Source organism: Chaetodon auriga, chromosome 12, assembly GCF_051107435.1.
Source record: "Chaetodon auriga isolate fChaAug3 chromosome 12, fChaAug3.hap1, whole genome shotgun sequence".
Lineage (NCBI taxonomy): Eukaryota > Metazoa > Chordata > Actinopteri > Chaetodontiformes > Chaetodontidae > Chaetodon > Chaetodon auriga.
The window spans coordinates 14810674-14832091 of record NC_135085.1 but is presented as its reverse complement, the minus strand read 5'-3'; the positions used below and the strand labels follow the sequence as shown (position 1 = coordinate 14832091).

Below are 21418 nucleotides of genomic sequence, written 5' to 3'. Positions count from 1 at the left end.
AATACTTTGGCATTTCTCAGTGGTTAAGATGGTCCAAGAATGCATATACAGATGCAAAGCCATATGGAATATTAAATGACCAAAGGGGTGTTACAATATATTTTGGAGCACCTGAAAATCATGCAACCAATAACTGGAATGAAAATGAATGAAAATCGAGCAGGAGAGGCAGAGTGGTTTAGATTATGTCTCACACTCCTCATGCCATAAGATCCTTCATTCCATTCACAGCGATCCGCTTTCAGCCCCCGTTTTGCTACACACACTATCTATCACACTATTACACACAAACACAAATGTGACAATAAATTCCTAGTGACACGCTCTCTTGTTCAGTTCCTCCGCTCCCCTTGTTCCCCTTCCTTCCTCCTTTTCCTCCTCGTCATCTGCTGTTGCCACAATCCACAACTGTACTCTGCTGCTCCCCTCAAACGTAGCCACAGTCTATTCTACCACATCAGCCACCATTAAACTCCATTTCCTCAGTGACTTATCTGCTACCGCTTCAATTTGTGCTCAGTACCCTTCATCCGTAATGTACTGGAAGGTTCGGCACTTATTATCTGTACAGGACAATAACTTGCCACTTCCGACAGGCAACATGCTCTGCTGGTCTCAGTCCTGCAAAGCAGTTGACAAAGTTGAGTTTTACACTTGGCTTGGCGGAAAATGAGTTTAGAGCCAGTTAGAAATGAGCACTTACCAGAATGCTTTCCATGAGATGAATATATGGTGGGATTTTCATAAAAATGATGCCTGAAATGTGTAATCTGCAGTATGTGCTTATGCTAGTCGTAATAGCGTATTATCAGGTACCTGAACTGAATTCAGCGACTGCCTCAGTGATTTGTGGAGGCTTTCTGCTTTTGTGCAACAGGCCACGACTGTAATAAAGTGCCATGACTTGCAGCACACAGTAATTGAATTCGCCATCATTACATGGCGCGAAATGAGCTAAGTGCTGTAATGTAGGGTTAGGGTGTAATTCAGTGATAAGGAACGTGTTCCTCTGCACAGTCCTATTGACTCTGGCCTTCAGTGAAGCATAGTTAAACTTTGATAAACACAAAATGAACACTCTCTATCTATCTATCTATCTATCTATCTATCTATCTATCTATCTATCTATCTATCTATCTATCTATCTATCGATAATAATAACTCAGTTGTTTCTAGAAGTCTGGTGTGCACCTGCTCCTTTCACCTCATGCACTGTTTTTGCCTCACACCTCTTTCCCTTCACAGTTTGAAAACCTCTGATCTGTAGGGATTCATTTATTGTGTACATTTCCTACTTGAAGTCTGGTTCTGATAATTGGACAAATTTGATGTATACAACTCGGTTTACGTGAATTTATGACTATTTCTAATCTATGTGAGAGTAGACTATTTACTGCCCTATAATGGACTGTGTTGAAGCTTTCAGATAAAATATGTGTCCAGCCCACATCAAAGCAGGGACACATAATCCGACACAGGAAGCAAGATGATTTTGAAAAAAAAAAACAAAACAAAAAACTTGTTGCCTCAGTTGGCTCAGCTCAGCATCAAGGGAAATCATTAGTGTCCAGCTAATACCAAATGGAAAATGGTGGAAAATTATATGATTATGGTGGTGTAACTAAATCCATACATGCATGTAGAGAGGCGCAGTAATTTCCTTTTTTCAGCTGAGTGATGTTCAGAGGAAATTAGATATTATTGCACTTCCACCAGACATTGACTGATTGATCTGTTTGCTCTTCCATCCAATTAATTTGCGTGTCATTTTGTTGCGTTGTGGCGCATGCTGATAGAAACAAGTTACCCTGTGGCGGCATTTCACTTAATGCAAACACATTAATGTGTGCATCAAACATGCATTATATTCTATATGATGCCATGAATCATGAAGTATGATTGTGCTGTGACACTGAACTGCATTTCAAGCTATTCGCCTCACTTTGCATATTTTTGAACAAGGAAATACTGTGAATGAGATTAGACATGCTCCAGGGGATTCTCTTAAGGTGTGACAGCAACTCTTAAGCTAGAACAGGAAAGAAAGATAGTGTTAGCCTAAAATATACCACTCCGACTATTTAGTTTCTCAGACATCTCAGTTCCACTTCTGTCTTTCTTACTAAGAAAACTAAAGTAACTGTACCTTTTATGCAGTGCTGGGATTTGACCTGCAGGCTGCCTCAGAGTATTCCAGCTCTGTGTGGAGCATGTGAGCACTGGTGTTTTGAGATAATTGCATTTCAGCATTGAAAGGAAAACAAATGACTTCCTTCTGGCCCTTATACTGTATAATAAGATAACATCTGTTCATTTTCAGTTAAATTCTTTAATAACTTTTGGATATAAATCTGGAATCACAAGTAAACTCACCCAGGGGAGTTTATTGCACAGCAGAGACTCATAAAACCATCACTCACAGCATCATAAAGCGCATTATATCATTCAGAAGAAAATACATCCGTTATAAGCTTGAATATAATTACAATGTCCTGTATCCGTCTTTGCTTGTCCTGGCTCCTATAACACCATTAGCTACCTGCAGAGGTACTAGGTATGCTGCAGCTATCATCATCATTATAGCTGTTATTACATGCCTCTCCATTTTTTTTTACAACACAGAGCTTGACTGCAGTGATGTTTGTTAGAGTTGGGGGAAGGCGTAGCTCCAGTCAGCTGCTGTATCTGCGAGGAGGCGATAGGGGAGTCAAGCTGAGCCCAGGCTCCCCGGCACGGTCCTGAGGGGAGCATTAAAGCAGCCAGGCGGTTCACAATGGCTCCCCAACAAGGTGAGGGAGATTGGAAGACATCTATCAGAGAGGCTGGGATGGATGTCAAGTGACTTGGACCTATTTCCCCGGGGGTGCGCAGACCCAGGGAAGGCATTTATGAACTAGGGAAACAAATGATGACAGGGACCAAGGCGAGCCAGCGTGTAAGAGGAGGCTGCTGGAAGCCTCTACGCTCTGCCCACAACATAAATCTGCAGCCGCAATTAAAAAGCGTGCAAAAGCACCAAGCTAAGTTGTGGTTCAATTAATTTATGAATCATACTCAAAGTCAAAGGAAAATGATTCAAACCAAAGAGGATGGGAGGGATTGGGACTAACTTTAATTAGGCAAAGGCAGTACTGTCCTATGTCCTTGTTTTTGAATGAATGTCCAAGCCTTTTGAAATCAATATTCTGTATTCCAGATGCATATCCTATTATAGAGGTTACATTCATAATTCAAGCCATGAATCAATGAGCCTCCAGCAATTCTGTCAGAGCTAGAGATGACTCACCATTTGCAAAAAAATAAAATAAAATAAAAAATAATAATAATAATTGAAACTAACTGTGTTCAGCATCCAATCGTCCAATATAGAATATTTTCCTTTCTGCTGTTGTAGTCAGTCAGCCCTCAGTACTCTTTGCGAACGATTACAAAATAAACTTGATTTGACTTAATGGCAGATGCAGAACAGTTTTATTCAACAGTATGCATGCGGGCTGTTTGGAGCCATGCTTTAGTGCTGCTTTTGAAGTTGCACCCCTGTGAAGATGACCTATTTCCCAGAAATGCAGCTCGCCCTGGTGGAGTGATAGTTTGAGCTGTCACAGTGAGAGGCTGAGGGGTGTTCGCCTGTGGCATCCATGGCAGGGATGGCAGAGATTTTAACACTTTGACTCAAGAGCCTCTCCCTCTTCCCCTCCACCACATATAAGCCAATATTCTGCATTTACCAGAGAGCTGCATTGCTTTGGCCTCTCTGGGCATTTCAGGCATGAAATCACTTGCAATGTAGTGTATGAGATGAATAACACTTGTGGATGTGGACTGACTGAAATATATTGTAGCAGGAGGGAAACTGCATAAATTACCGGGAGGACGAGACACTTTCATGGTTTGAGTTATTAGTGTAAGATGGATACAGAGGAAAGTATTTATGAGACTAGAAGACGCTGCAGGAGAGAGGTTCATGTAAGTTAGTTTGTATGAACACCAAAGATAAGTTCTTTACATTTTATTCGGATTTTGCTGCATATGGATGCGTTTTCTGGTGATTTCAGGAAAAGGGACAGAATATGAAGGTAGGTTTATTGATCTTGGCTTGTACTTGACAAGATTTGCAAGAGCTGTTTCTTCTCTGCAAAAAACATGAGCAAAAACAAGAATATTTGCTGCTTTACACCTGAAGCCGACCTCTTTAGAGGTGTGCGGTTAGCCTGCCCTAATCCGGTGCGCCACAGAGAGGCACTCGAGCGCCGCCATGGGACCATATGCAATCATTTGGGAGAGAATGTTTATGATTCCGTGCATGGAATCATAAATGAGCGCGACTTGTTCATTAGAGGTTTAAAATGAAGGTGAATACAGGTTGCTCTTGTGCACTGCTGGTGCATGTTTGTGCGTAAAACAGCAGCCAGAGAAGCGCGGCGACAGTAGCGCTGCTCTCTCAGTGCTGGTCACTTCTCATGCAGAGCGCGTCTGCGGAGAGTACCGCCGGGCTGTCTGCGTCCTTCTCACGCTTCATGCGTGAGGACAGTCCGCCAAAAAACAGAGCCGAAAGTGACGGAACATTATCTTTTGCTCTTTAATTTTGTGGACAATCGCCCGCAGTCTGGCGGGGAATCGAATATCTGATCGGAAACTCGGCGCACCCGCCTGCTATCTCGCTATAAGGAGGCATCAGGGAACTGAAGAGGGGAGACAACGTGTTGTGAATACAGATGAGAGCAACTATTGACACCTTCAGCCCACCAGTCTGCTGTGCGCCTGGACAAAGCTAAAAGGACATCGCTGCGAAGGATTCGGCTTTATATCGGTCCATCAATTCACGCTGTGAGTTAGCCACTATCCATAGATGCTTATTTATTAGCTCAGTATCTTCACCTGATCTGTTTTTGCTCCATCCCGGAGGTGGAAAACTGGCTGCCTGCCATCGGTTCTCCTCGAAGCGCACAGAAAACCAATAGATCTACCCCCCACCCCCCCACCCCCCCCAAAAAAAACCCGAATCAGGCAAGAGCCGTCTGGGGCTTTGACATGCTGTAAGTTGTTTTATCTGGACTGGACCTTTATTATGGCTTCGCTCTATCAGAGATTCACCGGGAAGATCAACACGACCAATTCCTTCCCGCACCCACCTGAGGCCAGCCACCTTCTCGGTGGACAGGTTGCAGACGAGGAAAACGCGGCGAAGACCCCTCAGCAGGTCGTCGACGGCAGACTTCACGTCCAGTACCGCAAAAAATGCTTGCAGGAGGATCAGGATGTAAGAGACTTCTACTTTATTTGCCAACATAATCCCCCCTTATGAAAACTCTTCAGATGTGTAGTTTTGATAATTCCCATTCAAAGAGACGCACACTCTCAGATAAATGTATATAGACACACAGTCACGGGCCTATAGAGAATATCCCACGAGATATGAAAGCTCTCTTATTGGTTTCACTTTTACAGGGTGGTGACAAAGTTTTTAAAGGTTGCTTTTTATTCCATTTCAGCTGCACTCTTACTTAAATTTTATGATGTTTTTTTGGTTAAGGTGACTTCAGAGTCAGCCTGTGGAAGCTGATGTGGCTGCTGTTTTTTTTAGAGCATCCACATCATTGCAGGTGTCCAACAGACTTAAGATGAGGAAGAAGACGATGATGATGATGTGAAAATCTGCCTGATGTCATTCTGTGTGTGTTCCTCTAGCGCAGTCCGTGGCATCACAAAGATCATGTTATTTGAATGATTATTTTAAAGCTTAGTTTTTTGTTTTTGTTTTTTTTTATTCTGGATGTTGGTCACCATCTTGGCAGTTACTGTACGAGAGCCAGAAAATCTAAATTTAGTCAAAGGGGCAGACATCTACGGGACCGTTAGGCCTTTTGGATGAGCTGTGAAATTGTCTCCATCAGCCTTTGACCTACTGCTGCCAGTTACACATCTTCCATTCAGAGAGATAAGCAAAATCCAGCCAGTTTGACATTTTTGAAGCTTCTATCAAGCAATGAGAAGATCTGTGGTTCACTTCTCAGCCATGGTGGCTTTCGCTTGGCTCGGCACATGATGTCTGGCCATGTTGTTGTAGGCACATCATTGCCGTTGTAATTGTTCAAACATGCCTTCATTTGTGACTCAAAACTGAATTATGTTCCCTCATGCGAGCCAGTGTGTGACCTAGTATTGACTGGTATTTGTAGGACTTTGCACCACTTTGGGTTTGTCCAGCTTGTATTTCCAGCACTTTATCTCTGTGAGAGTGTGAACAGAGCAAAATGCAGAACATTCAATGCAGTAGTTAAACGTTCATCAAAACGAATCACACCGCACTCTGCTCCAACATGCACTGCTGTACTCTCCAAACCTTTTTGGCTTTCTTGCCTTCACCATTATCGTACCTGAGGTTGTTTCTGGTGTCTTCTGGTGTTTTTTTTTTCTTTTTTCAACCAAAGACCTCAGAAGTAAATAGTCCTGTTTAGTCCTCCGTGAGCCAAAGAGAAGAGCAAGCGACCACAGCTGCTTCAGTTTTTAGTTTGCAACATGTAAACTCTGCCTCTATGAACGCCCGATGAAGTGATTGTTCGTACGTGTGTCGCCCGTTCGCAGATGACACCGGTTCAAACCTCCAGCAAACACTTGACCGGCCTTTTATCTTTAAATAGCTGCCAACGCTGTGATGTTCCTCTGAATTATTGATGTCTGTCACACCAAGAATCCAGTGATAAGGTTGGCAACAGGCTGAACGCTGACAGTGCTTGGGCTGTCAACAACAGCACCTTGGCTGGACACAGTGCTCCCCATAATCCTCTCACTTCATTTAAGAGCCTCTATGGGCATTTTATGAGCTACCTCATTGCTGGAAAATTAGAAATCATGTTTTTTTGTCTGGCAATTAAATGACTGGATTAGATTTTAGGAGTGTGACCAGGAGCTGTTATTATACTGCTGGGTTTCCAACATATTTATTAGGTTTGCACTGTTAACCTTGAGGTCACCTTTAGTCCTGATGTCCCCATGAGTCGTGCTGGAGCATGAAATTGCCTTTAGCCTCAGGAGATGGGGAGACCATTTCATGGAGTGCTTTTTCCAACTCCTTCCCCCTCAGTTAAAGTTTGAACGTGCTATTGTTGTTTCCATTTATTTTGCAACGGGAAAGGGCAAAAACTGAATCCCAAATGTCTTGAATTTCATTAAATTACCCAGATATTTACCTGCATGCTTGCTCAGCTTGTTCCTAATATCCCTCAGTTCCAAGATGCAGGTTGAGCTGCTTTTTTTAAACCAAAGCGGTAAAAAAAAACACGTTTTCTGTAAACAACTGTTTAATTTGTTCACCGCAGCATTCTTCTCTTATGCTCACAGAATGCAGGCGCTGTGTTTTTACCTGTAGGAGAGATGTGTGTGTGTGTGTGTGTGTGTGTGTGTGTGTGTGTGTGTGTGTGTGTGGAATTGATTAATTGTTGCTGTGCTCAGTGTATAAGCATCAGTATTTTGAGGTGGAGTTTGAGTCACCTAAGGAGACATCAGCAGTAGTTCTTTCTCCTCCTCACTACTCTTTACTGCAAACAGAAACCCGTGAGTGTCCTTAATTGATTGTTGTTGTATGTGAAGGTGAAATACGCTGACATTTCTCCTTGAGGCTGGAGCTCAAGGACACTCTCATAGCCTGCAGTGTCTGTTTTATGCACAGCAGAGAAAATCAGCAGAGAAAACATTTCTCTCTGCTGGTGAGATAATGAAAGATGACACGTGACTCTGCATTGGTCACAGTCTAATAATGTATATGGAGTGACAAAGTAATTATTCATGCAGGTTCTTGCTCAAATGGTTTGACTTCATTTTGTCCGTCTTTGTTTTTTTTGTGAACTTTTCCAACATGTAAAGGCCATGATGCAACACAAGGCACAAATAACTTCCAGGAAATCATCTAATAGCAGATAAATGAACAAATCTGTGCTCATAATACCTGCAAACACCATTAAATTGACAAAGCAATAAGCATAAAAATACAAATGAAATGCAACAAGTACAATAAATATGAAGCAGCACACTTTCACTGTAAAAATAATGGGAATGTTTACTTTCTCTCACCTTTCTTTATTTATATTATAAATTAAGATATGAGACCAAACTTGAAGGAAATTCTCTTGAACATTATTAGACATTATTAGAGGTATTTTAAGGGACAGTCATCCTTAAAGTGCCAATAAAAATAGTTAACTCTAAGCCTTGTTTGTGATTTGGCAATCTGAACAGTCTTTGCTAAACAAAAACTATGTGGTTTTACAGTTTTTGGATTCATTACCTGCCAGATTCCTAAATGACTTTGACATTTTACTGATTATAATTAAGGCGCATGGGTTCCTGCCTCAGGCTAGATCTCAGAGCTTTTAACGTGGACTGTAGTATAATCAGTGATTTCAGCTCCTGGCTTGTGTCCTAATTACATTAACGAGTTTATACATAATCATATAATCTTTTTAAAATGCTGTTCATCATCACAGAAATGTATGTTTTCTAAGCAAACAAAACATTTTTTGCTCCAAATCCGTAAACCTTGCTGTTTGCTTATTGTGATTTCGTGACCGCCACCGTGAATTCCTGTTTAACTCGAAGCATTAGTCATTAGTGGAAAGCTCATTTCCTACAGGGCTCCCTTAATCTGAGACTGGCATGCTGCTCTATAATGCATCAGTCATGTTTTCCTCCACCTAGGCTACAGATTTTTGATTGAAAGTACACTAAAAATGTGTTTTAATATTACTTTTAATGGCCTGTTTCAGCTTGAAATCAGAAAGAAAGAAAGTGCAATATTGTCCCTGAGGAGACTGAAGGCAAAGATGGCGGTTTTGGAAAATCAAGGTTGCACAGGCTACGTCTCTGGGGGTGAACACAAAGAGCGATGAGTGTTCTGATTTCTCTTTAGAGATTACTGGAGTGCTTTTATAGCGTATTATATTTCAAGATGCATTCTTGGCTATATGAAAGGGATAGTCGGTATAGAAGATGAATGAATGAATGAATTCTTGGCTATATGTTGCAGTCCTTCATCCTGTAAGGCTTCATTACACCTGCATGGCAGTCGTCTTTAAATTGATTTACTGAAGTTTCACGTTGGTGAAATTGTACTTTATCAAAGGTAAATTCCCTGTCCTCATAATTGTGTTGCCCTGTTTTGGATCGGAGGAAACTGCAGCTCAAAAGGAGTGAATCATAAATCACAGACAGCGTGATTTAATTCACATTGGATACTACTGCCCAGGGCTGACACACACACACACACACACACACACACACACACCCTGCCTGTCCTCATGTGCACTTAACTGTGCCTTCTACTTAGAGATACTCCAGATCTGAGTTAGACAGTTTGGCCTGGTTCCCAAGTCTTAGTTTAGCTCTGTGCTTCCTTTGAGGTCCGGAGCTCAGATAAATCAGCCAGACGGAGCTCAACGAGAACGGCCAGATAAAAGAAAGAGAGAGCAGCGAGATGTGATGAGCTGTCCTCATTATCTCTGCGGCCGGACTAACTGCATATTTCAGGTGCTTACTGAAGGCTGCCACTGGCTTTGTTACCTGCTGCACTCATCCAAAATGATGGTGTGTCCTGAGGTGACCCCCGACCCTCAACACACAGTCCAGTGCAAAAAGCCAGATGTCAAAGCACATGTTTGGGGATACTTTTATGGCTTTGACAGCATCAACGGTTGGGAGGTGAGAGGAGAGAGAGGTGGGGAATGATATGTAATAACCATCCCTGGCTGGGACTTTGGTTTTCATGGTCAGCACTTTAAACATCACCAGTCAACCCATCTGCATGATATTTTGTTGTCGTGGTCACATTTTTACCTGCTGTTTTACTACAAATGCAAAGATATAGTACAGTATTAACATATATATGAACCTATTAACTGATTTTTTTAAGTGAAAATAAGCTGTGAACACAACAATGACATAGCTTCATCTAATCATTGTTTCTAGCCATCTTGTTACCAAACAGTGGCTTACGTCATGCAGCAGTTGCAGAGCAACATTAGCATTCACCTGGAGTCGTGTTTCAGTCCACCTGACAAAATTAAGCCCAATGTTAACGCTCTTTTAGCTCTGTTTTGCTCTCCAGCCAACACCCGGGGGAAATTTTAGCTACTAAATGTGCCACCATGTTCACCAGGCAGTCGGGTACTTTGTCTGTCTGCTGTTTGGAGCTGTGCAGGTTTGGGGTTTTAGAGCTTTATTTGATAAAAATAAGGCTATGAATGTGGTGAGAGTGAACCGAAACAGTTAAGTTGCATTCCCGAAAGCAAAAAAGAGCGAACCGAGGGATGCTGAGGAGAACTGCAGAGTTTGCGCTGCAGTATAAGTAGGAGACCTTTCACATCACATAAAGTCATGTGATCCATTGTCAATACAAACATATTGATCAGAGCAGCTTTAAGGTCTTGGCTGGATCATAAAGCGAATCTCAAAACTTTAGAACAAATATGAGCTAAAATGCAAGATGTATTTGCTTTTATAGCACAAGGCAACAAATTAAAGCCCAAAACATAAAACTCTATTTACAGGTAACAAAAGACAAACTGAATGCAATGGTGAAAGATCGTTGGCCCTTCAAACCTACACAAGGCAGATGTACAGTCACCCAGTGCAGCTCCTCCCCTCAGGACAGCACGGCACCCTCAGCAGGACCTCTTGCTCGGCGTTGCCATGGTTGCAAAGGTGGAGAGGGTGAGGCTGTAAGCTCTGGGAACACACGCGCGCACACACACACACACACACACACACACACACACACACACGGATGCTTGCTGGTGGATCTGACTGCCATCTGGAGATGACGCAGCTCTCACATTGCACACTGAGGGTCCTGCGCTCACGTCATGCAACAAGCTACGTCCACCTTAACGAGCATGAGGTGTTTTGTTCCCCCTCCGCTCTAAAAATTTTCCTTTGTCTCCTAATGAATATCTGTTTCAGTGGCTTGGTTGCTGCTGACAGACTTATTCACTATCGACCTGTTTTTCTATTGTTTTTTTTTTTTTTTTTTTGTTGCTCTTCTGCTCTCAGAGGGCGTCTCAACAGGTCATCCATCCCCCCACGCAGCACCTCGACGCTCTGTTGACACGCCATCGATCATCCCCTGCCACACTGCCGTCCCCCCACCACCTCCGTGGACCTGTCAACAGCGCGTCAGCAGGCCGCCGCCTCACCGGGAGACCGTCCCTCTTTCTCTTGATGATTTACTGTATTATTACACACGCTGACAGTGGGTATTAGTCAGTGTTTAAATACAGAGGAGCCTTATTACTCCCTGATGAGACCAGGATCTTGCAGAATGGCTGAGCGTCAGTCTCTTATGGTAGACTTTCTGCTCCAAAGATCATGCGAAGTAGCAAACACATCATCGGCTGTCGTCAAGGCTCCATGTAGGCATTTTGAGTTTTATTCATATCACATTTTCACTCCCCTTCACTTTTCACACAGAGTTTCATTTTAACAGTGGCTGTGTGGTTGAAATTTACCCGATTAAATATTCACACAGTAAGAGAAAAAAAAATAAAAATCGCTCCTTTTGTCAGCCTTCGTTTTTTGATCTTCTGCTTCCTGATGACAGTCACATCTCCTCTCTGCTTTTCACAGGAGATTAGCTCACTCCGCAGATGTAACTTCACGGTGGATCTTAAAGATTTCTGCAGCTTATTTGAACTTTATGTGAGTGTGTTGCTAAATTTAACTGTCTTCTAACCCAGCTCGTACCCATTTCCTTTTCTCCCTGTGTTCGTGTCTCTATTCTTTATTTATAAGTTGAGGCTTTTCGAGGCATCTTTTCTGTGTTTCTCTTTTGAGGATTAGCTTTATTAGTTGCGTGGTTGATGATCAGCGGTGCGGCTCTTTTAGAGGTAGGAAAGTTCAAGTATTGTAGATCAAGCTTTAGTTTACTCCTTTGTCTGCCATTTGTGAATATAACAGTTTTTATCTCGTGGACTGCGTCAGTTCATTGATGTTTAAAATGCCAAGCACATGCAGGAAAAACATTTCTTGCAGCTTTTCCGTGCACTGTGTCTGTTTTGCCACTAGAGACTGTTGTGTTCCAATCAATGCAGCAACTCCACACTGTACTGTACACATCGACATACAGTACAGTAGGTGAGCTCAGGCTTTGCTTCTGGTGAATGCGTGCCAGGCGGGATATTTGCCCCTGCTGTAGCATCAGGACCAATGAAGCCAGAAAAACTGAAAAAAGAACAAGAAGAAGAAGTTGCTTTTTCCACACAGCCTCTGTAACTAAAACCATCCAGCTGCCACAGATAAAAGTGTCTCATCCAGATCAAAGGAGAGGAACATAATGTCACGTCTCACTAGGATTGGAAAGGTTATGCCAGCCACACTGAGGGATTTCTCACCTGCACACGGTGCCATCATCAGTGGCATCGCTTAACATTTAAACGAAGATGGAGAAAAGCTCAAGTGATTGCATCAGTTGCAGAGATTGTGTGATGAAAACAGAGGGTGCATTTCAGCTTCTGTATCCCACAGCAGCAGCGTGTCGTGCTGAAGTGTCTTTGAGCAAAGCGCCGGACTCTCCCCTCTCTGCTGAAACTGTCTCATCTTCTATTACTGTGCAACGACGTTCATGTTTACTAATGTTCGCTTTCCAAATGGAAAGAGAATTAAATCCGAAGTAGATCATTAATAATGAAGACAGAACTTTAAAGCAAGTGAAGGAAATTTCTCCTATAACATTTCTGTCTGCTAGAATTAGAGCAGCGGTGCAGAGCTGCCATCTCTCCAGAGTCCTCTCACAGTCTTTTTCTGGGCTGAGACCAGGCAGCAGTAATCAGTTGTGTCACACGAGCAGATTCCCTTATCGACCACGCCATGATACAGCAGCGACACACCCCTGGGAGACACACACACACACACACACACACGCACACAACATCATTTAACTGGTACATGAACACACAGGAAGGCAAAGGAAAGCCGCACTGCAAAGTCGACAGGGTCATGTTGCAGAACGGTGCTGTAAATCCTTGAAGGAAACAACAGGAGAAGCAACAAGTGGCTGTCGCTTTTGTGCATTTGCAGCAGCAGGGTCACTGCAGACGAAAAGGATACTCTGATAGCTTGTGTTTAGATGTGTTTAGATTTCTGTCCTGATGCTTAAATATCAAATCATTCCTGATACTGAGAATGAGCTGCATGAGAATGTGGGCATTTGGATGAGCAGATTGATGCCACTCTCATGTCTGTCCATTAAAGATGAAGCTAGCCAGCAGCAGGTTAGTGTGTGTGTGTGTTGTATGGATTAAACAATGAGATACATGAGATATATAAAGTGTTAATTAGTTAGCTTTAGAGGCCCTGGCAGGCTCATTTTTTAATTTACCTTTGGAGCCAAGCTAGCTGAATCCCCCTTGTCCACTCTTTGCCCTAAGCTAAACACACCATCAAGCGTCTGCTGGTGGTATCTCATCTTCATATTTACCTTACAGACATGAGAGTTATATTGATCTTCTTACCTAACTCTCGGTAAGAAAGGGAATATGTGTATTTCTCAAAATGTCAAACTGCTCCTCTAAGAACAGCTCTCTGAATGGTTGAACTGCCCGTATTACAGCAGCCAAGTTACAGCAACAGAGTAACATCTTTAATTAGGAAGTGAGCTAAAGCCAGGACCAGGCTGTAGCTCTATGGAGCGATCATGCCCAGTCAAACACTGTACACTTGTGGTGCAGCTTCAGTAACTGTGTGGCAGTGGTGGAAGAAGTAAAAGTACTAACACCACAAGTATTATCAGTAAGTACTCATTGTGCAGTCAGATGCTCCCTGTCAGTGTTTCACTATTACGTCTGATGTTTGTGGTATAAGAATACTGCTGCATTCATGTGTATGTGGCATTTTACTGCTCTGGATGTTTATGGTTGATCTCATTTGAACTTCTTTATGTACTGTTGTGTAGTTTAATCTGCAGCAATGCATCATACTCTATAAGATCATCATATGTCTGCAGCATTGCTGTCCTGTGAGAACCGTGTGTCTCTAAAAAGTCAACCTTTCGTGGGCTCAGAACACAGCCCCGTAGTCATCTTCATGACAGTGTATTTTCCAGCGAAGCCAAGAGGGGTTTGAAATAGTTTTATTTATTTCAAGGTACGTTCTACCATTGCTGTATGGTGATATCTTGAAGTTGTCTTTTCACATCTGATACTTTGACTTGTCACTGCAGGTGTAACTAATAACATTAATGACAGCTGTGTTCCATTTAGGTGTCAGTATACCTTGTCATTAAACTAACGCTGCTACAATTACGCCCAGGAAACAGAGGCAGCCATTACGAGTGTCGCTGTTACGCCTGTGTTTGACAGGTCAAAAAGTCTGCTGTGACACGAGTCCGTTTGTGTCGGTTCACTCACAGAATGATGCCACGGCGGACCTTGTCTTGCCTCCAGGCTCTAGTCTGCTGATGAATAACACATGGGATTGCTTTTCATGTTGCACCCTCACCAGACTTTTCTGTGCCTTCTAGTCTTGTGAGGAGAGACAGGAGAGAGACGTTTGTTCCTCCAGCCATGAAGGTGGGTTTGTATCCATTTCTGTTAGAAAGCTCAGCATGAAGGTGACCGGTCAGCCTCAGCGTGGAGTAACAAGTTGTTTGCTCTGAACTGGTCATGTGCTGTGTGTGCTGGTGTGTATATCTACTGACTCACCTCTTGTGTAGAGGCACGTGTGTGTCATTGTCATTGCGGAGACACATACTGTGAAGTTTTACCTGCGTCTACGTTGTCATATCCAGTCAACATTTCTCTCCTGTTCCTCAAAGCCAGGAGTCAGGGGTCTGAATGAGTCCCAGAGCTCTGGGGAGGTGGGAAGAAGATTGCTTTCCACTGAGCTGGGAGCCGAGCGCTCACTTCTGTGATGATGTTCGGTGTGGTGCTCACATGGAGCAGAACAGCGATGGGGGAGATAATGATTGTTTGGTATAGCAGAGGTGGAGAGAATGGGGAGCGCTATTGAGCGATTCGCTATTCTGGATCTGGCAGTCTGTCAAATTGTACCCCAGCAAAGACAGGAAAGCCAAGCCATTATGATTGATGGTGCTCCCCTCACCAGTCTGGCTGTTGCATCATGGGAATACAGAGACTGTGTTGCTGAATGTGTTTAGGGGGACATCTTGCTGTGCTGACACTGCGGCGTATATGTTGAGACAAACATTAGCTTCACAAGGAAAGTAGTGTCTGTCCTGCAATCAGTCTGTCTGTCAGCTCGATATCTTATAACATGAACTCTGCCTGAACAGCAGTTGCATGACATGCATCTGGACATTTTAATTTTTGAGCAAACATCCAATTTCTACAAATATATTTTAGGTTAAAGAGAATGTTTGCATGCATTGTTTTGGCCTCTTGGGGGCAGCACAATAAGCTGTGAACACAACATTAATTCGTAAAGTCGATATGGTGAACGGTTAGCAAACAGTAGCCTATTTATGCTAATGAAGCAGACAATGACATGACAGTGATGAATGAAAGTCCAATATTCAGTGCTGAGGGTAACTGCTGAATCGGGTGACAATTATCTGTGGCTTCGGCCCTACGGGCAACATCTTTCACATTACACATGGTCGGTGTTTTCTTCATTTTCAACACTGGGGATGGCCCAATGGGAGCAGCACCTGCCCCTACACTACCAACCAACACACACATTTCTAATTGTTATCTCATTTCCCTTCTCTTGTCTTTTTTTGAACTGCATTACAGTAACGAGTGCATAAATATTAAAGAGATATTACAGGAAAACTATAGGCAGCAGTGTGTCTGCGATCCTCAGCTCTTCCATGGCTACATGTTGCCTCTTGTCACTTTGATCATGAAGGTGACACTTTCCTATAGAGTATATATATAATATAATTCAGTGTTAATAGCATATAGTGGAGAGAATATTATACATCCAAGATGGAACTGACAGAAGAGTGGGACTGAGAGAAAAAGGAGCAGCTACAAATCCATCTGCAGCTTCAGCACCACGGACAGCAGCATGGATTTATCAATACGCAGCACAGTGAGGCTGCTGATATTTTAGAGCCATGGTCGGAGCCACAGATTCTCACTTCCACAAGTCAGATTAAAGATCAATGAGTCAGGCAGACTAGACGAACACATTCAACTAAACAACCCCTCAGCTCCTGCACTCTCTCTGTTACAAGGGGATGAGATGGGGGATGAAGGACTAACAACTGGGATGCATTTTGATCATTTTGCTTAGAGGCTGGATGACGTGCCCCCTCATCCCCCTCAAATTGTCGACTGCACATATTCATTTCTTTGTGTTAATATAAAAGTATACACTATACTTGTGTTAATGACTCCAGCAATAGTCACGTTTAACATTAACGCATCTGGTATTCGTGCAAAGCCTTGAGGCCACAGAGAGTATGCGACACCTTGCAGGTATTAGTTTTACCAGGCCATAGTCTTTTTCTCTTTGACCTCTCAAGATTTCATGAAATTCTAGCCTGCATCAGACTGCAGCTGCACAAGCAGCGCTTTTATCAATCCAGAAAGGTGGTATTGTGGGCAAATTGCTCCTGGGAGAAAAGTAGACGGGAGACAGGATAAACAACCCTGAGTGAAAAGTGCCATAAAGTGGCCCAGCTCTGCGTGTGGTGTGTAATGCTGATCTGTGCTCAACAGCAAGATGCAGCTAATGGCCCAGGTAAGTGGTTCAGTGCTGATTGTTGTGAAGGGCCTGAGCGCTTTGGCCTTATCGCTCCTCGCTCTTTTTCTGGGGTTGTGTTTCAGAGATTAGTGCGGCCGTTAGCGGCTGCCAGACACCCTGGTCTGTCCGACTCTCCCTCAGGGCTCTGATGTGACCTCCTCCGGTGTGAGGTGTCGAGTTCTTGCTAGCATGCTAGGGGTGTCCTTGATGACGTAGCCTTCACTTGAGAATGCAGGGCCGTGTTGCAGCGAGAAAAAAAGTCCAGTGCCAGCATCCACAGCCACACGCGCACCCACGTGGGCACTCTCTTCCACTTGATGTCTGGAACTTAGTGCCGAGATGCTGACTATGGGATTTTTCTCACTGAGAGCTGAGGTGTGTCTTGTTTATGACCAGGTCATTATTCACCGTCTCTCCCTGCGTCTACATCAGTCCTCGGTCCTGCCCCTTTCTAACGCTGGCAGTCCATATGCAGACACTCCATCACAATGAAAACACGCAAGTTGTCCCGGGTGGAGAGACTGTGGAAGGTGAGTGTGTAAAATCTCTTCAGGGACACGTATGACCCGTGATTGCAATTTGTTAAATGTGCGCCTGTGAAGCTTTTAAGCGTCTCCTTGCTAATTATGCTTTTAATCAATCTGTTATTGAGCACTTGAAGGACATTTTCAAAAGAAATTACAAGCTGTTCGTATGCTTGAGGAAATGTCAGAGCTGTTTATTTATTTATTAAGCTTTCAAACTGTCTGATGATATAATGAGCACTTCAGATGACAGCCAGTGTTATAAGTTATTGTTTTATTTAGAATTTGCTGCAAAATCATAGTCATTATATCTAAAAATTTGTCAGCTGGTAAATTTAAACACCAGGCTGTCTCTGGGGACATGCTGAAGGGCAACTTAGTCTTATAAACATGTATGAAATGGCACTACAAAGCAGTTTATGTGCAGTATAATGGAGTGAAATGGATTTTTGGTGGATTCAGAATCGTTGTCGCTGCAGTGTCTTTGCATCTGCATCCCTCTGTGTGTGTAAATGGAATTGAAGACCTTCAGTTTTTCCTGAATCTTACTTGACAGTGAGATGTAAAGACCAAAACCAGACCAACAGGATCCAGCACAGAAATACGTTAATGCACTTTCCTTATAGGCATTAATTGTGGTTAAGCAGAGGCTGCACTGTAATACTCAGAGTGCTTCCCCAGTCCCATCATGCATTATCAGCTTTTTTACTGTGATACATATTTAATATAGACCCCACCAGACAACGTCGGCCCTCAACAGCACAAACATCTATTATGAAACAGCTGTTGATGGGATGAGGTTTTCTGACTTTGTAGCTGATGTTTGTGATGAAAATAAACTTTTCTCAAAAATGTAATCTTAAAGCAACAGTTTATTTAAACTTGTTGCAAATTTTGCTTTGGTTCAAGATGTACTAAATCTAGTTTCTGAATACACTTGTGAAAAATTTGGGGTGTCCTGATTGCCGAGGGCTTTAAGAAACTGACAGCCTTCTCAGTTTGAGCTCTGATGCACTTCCGTCTCTTTGCATTTGACGTCGTTGTTGTGTGTTGCTCTGTGAGTGGAGCAGAAATCACTTTGAAATCCGATTTGAGCGAGCAGAATGTCCAGACTGAGACGCATCTGTACAAATCAGATTGGAATCACATTTCAAGCCGCCTGCAAGTGTGTCTCCACAGCTTTGTCTCATGCAGCACTATATTTGCTAAGCTGCGCCAACCTTTCACATTCAACTCAGAAATCTATCACTTTAAGGAAGCTAAAGACGCCCTAAGTGCTGTTTCACTGCGACTTTAATCAAAGTCAACCACAAAACCAACATCAACTTACTTTTGGCTACAGATGAAAAGGTCTGTCCCTGTGCAGATGTGTGTTTGTGGTGCATTTAGCCATGATGTCTCATTAAAGACAAAGTAATACATATATCTCAGTGTTGACAGACCCCTTGGAGCTCAGCAGGGCGAGATGTTTCACTTGATGCTATCAGCGTCACACAGGGAGCGTGAGGCAACCGTGACACACTGTCTGGCTTTGATAGACTCAGTCTACAGCTTAGCAGCTCACACTGATCTAGCTGTGCATCCTGGGGTTTTGTCCTCGTGGCTGCCTTGATGCCTGAAATATGAATTCGTTTTGACATGATACGAGTTTGACACAAGCGTTTCAAAACTGCATCCAAGTCCCCTGAGACACTGAGCTCTGGCAGAGAGCTGACAGTGTACAAGCTGTCACAATATTTTCATAGTTTTTGTGTTTCAGCGATGCTACTGCTACTACTACAACAACTACTACTATTCTAATGCTATATGTGTGGCGGCATTGCTCCAGGGAATGCTGGTCAGTCAGTCTCTCTGCACGGCTGAAATATATCAAATATTAGATGGATTGCCAGGAAATATAGCCGTCACTTTGGGAATCCACCGACTTGAGCTACCATGAGGTTGACATTCATGATTTTAAGTGAAATGTTTAAATAATCATTATCACTGTAAGCGCGTTAGCATGCTGACACTAGCATCTCAAAGCACCCTGTCCTCACAGACAGCTTCACAGAGCCGCTAGTGTAGCTATAATCTAATGTTACAACATTTTAAAGGATCAAGTAAAAGGGTAGTTTCTCTGAAAATGCAGAATATTGCCATCAAGCTATGATTATAGTTTTGGTTTTATTTGTCCAGGGTTTGAGGTATCTGTCTCTAATGTCTGCATTCACCCCAAAACAATGAGGCGAAAGTATTTTCTTTAATTTTGTTTTTCATTAATCTTGAAAATGTAACTTAAAACTTTTTAAAAAATCGAAAGCATCTTGTATTTTTCAAAGCTGCAAGCCCCATTAACAAGATTCATTTAACTGTGGAGCGAGCGGGCAGCTTTTCTGGCTTTATCTGCGGGTGTGTGTGCGTGTGTCTGTGTGTGTGTGTGTGTGTGTGTGTGTGTGAAAGTCCTCATTTGGGTCTGAAGTACTACTAAAGAAAGACAGAAAGAATAATTAAACATAAACCAGAGCAGAATTTTAGTGTTAGTTGGTGGGGGTCCTTTGAGACGTGCAGTTGTGTGTGATGAAAACCTTTTCAAAGCCGCAGTGAATGGCTAATGATGAAGCACTATTCATTCAGATGCTTCTAATTTGCTTTTAATCACTCCCCTCGGTATCTGCACTACTCCATTTTTTAAGAAGAATAGAACAACACTGATATATTAATTATCCTATCATTGTATGTGATTCATTATAATTCCTTTTGGCCCCACTGAATTACATTTTTTACACCTGTTACTTTTGTTTATTTGATGATTTGTAGCTCCCTGATCTGAATGTACAGCACATGTTGCTGTTAATTCCTTGTTTATTGCCCTTGTGGCTGTACTTCATCTCTAACTAATTTCCATAACAACTTGCCAGAGTGCAGTGTTATCTTTAAACTTTGTTCGTCTTCTCATTTTATGAGCCTCTTGTAAGCTACTGATGGGCACACATAAAGTTCACGAGGCTCGTAAGTCTGTTTTACGAGAACTGGATCAGCAGATGGGTTAATGCTCTGTAAATGCATGCTGACTCACCCTGCTCGTCTCTTTTTGTATATATGCCAGCTGCCCATGTGCTATACTTAATGAGTAACTTTACTGTTTGCTTGTTGACATGATTTTCTCGCTTTGGTTTTTTATTGGTCGTATCCTCTCAGTAGAGCCGCACTCAGCTTCTGTTTGCTTAATTTCTTTTTGACTGGAGTTTCATAAAGTCGCCTTTTGGGTGTTTTTTATAAATTACTGCAATCTTCAAAAGACACTTTGATGGAATGAACTCAGGAGGGAGATGGATTGATCTTTCAGGGTCGCTGTAATTTTAGTAGAATTACTTGTCATAGTCATTGATGTTTATGACACGTGTCATGACCGGCTCACTCGGCCCCGGTAAGTCAACCTCTGCTCGCTTGCTTCTTGTTACTTCGCTTCGATGTTTGACCTTCGCTGCGGAGAATCGTGTTCAACACTAAACACGCTGTGACATTACAGATAGTGTGGAAGCCAGTCTTAGAGGATAATTATAAATTAGCAAGATATGATGTGTGAAATCAGTGATGAGGTGTGAGTGCTATGAAAACTGTATGTGCATGCAGCCTGAACAAAGGAAAAACCAAATGCAGTCAAACCCTGAAATCAGGCTGCTTGCAGACAGTAATTCAGGTGAACTACGGGGAAGAAATCTGTTAGTTGCTGTCATGGCTGCAGGTCCTCTCACTGGAGATCTCTTTCTCTCTTCTGAGCCCTCACAATATCATCTTCATTGCTCCACAGCGTTCCATGAAGCTGTAAGCACTGAGACCCTTTTAGATGTTGTATCTTCTATGTTTGATCTTTCTCAGCAGGCTGCATTTTCCGAAAATGTTGCACTCTGCAGTTCAGTGTTTGGTCTTGTGTCTCGTGTGTGGGCCACAGAGTCTTAAATTCAAAGAAATTTAGATCCCAGCAGCCTTGAGGGGAACCTAATATGACACAAGCAGTAAATGAAGGATTGAGGTTTTGGAGATCCTGTAAATGGACTACTGAGATCTACTGTGGAGGCCAAACAGGGACCACATTGTGAGCCTCCATTACTGGCAACCTGTGTTATTATTTCCCTCGCAGTTATTTTCTCCAGTGGTGCAGTTTTCCCCTGGAAGAGTCCAATTTTGGTCCCGGAGGCTGTCACAATGATCTCTAT

General features: G+C 42.8%; 1 protein-coding gene across 1 annotated transcript in view; it reads left to right on the top strand.

The window, feature by feature from the left end:
* Positions 1 to 4906: 4906 nt before the first annotated feature.
* LOC143329410 (A-type potassium channel modulatory protein DPP6-like) overlaps positions 4907 to 21418 on the top strand; it is a 58262-nt gene continuing 41750 nt past the window's right edge. Inside the window, exon 1 of the mRNA XM_076745275.1 lies at positions 4907 to 5260. Within this exon, the coding sequence (XP_076601390.1) occupies positions 5069 to 5260 (192 nt within the window). The 5' untranslated portion in view covers positions 4907 to 5068. The remainder of the gene's footprint in view (positions 5261 to 21418) is intronic.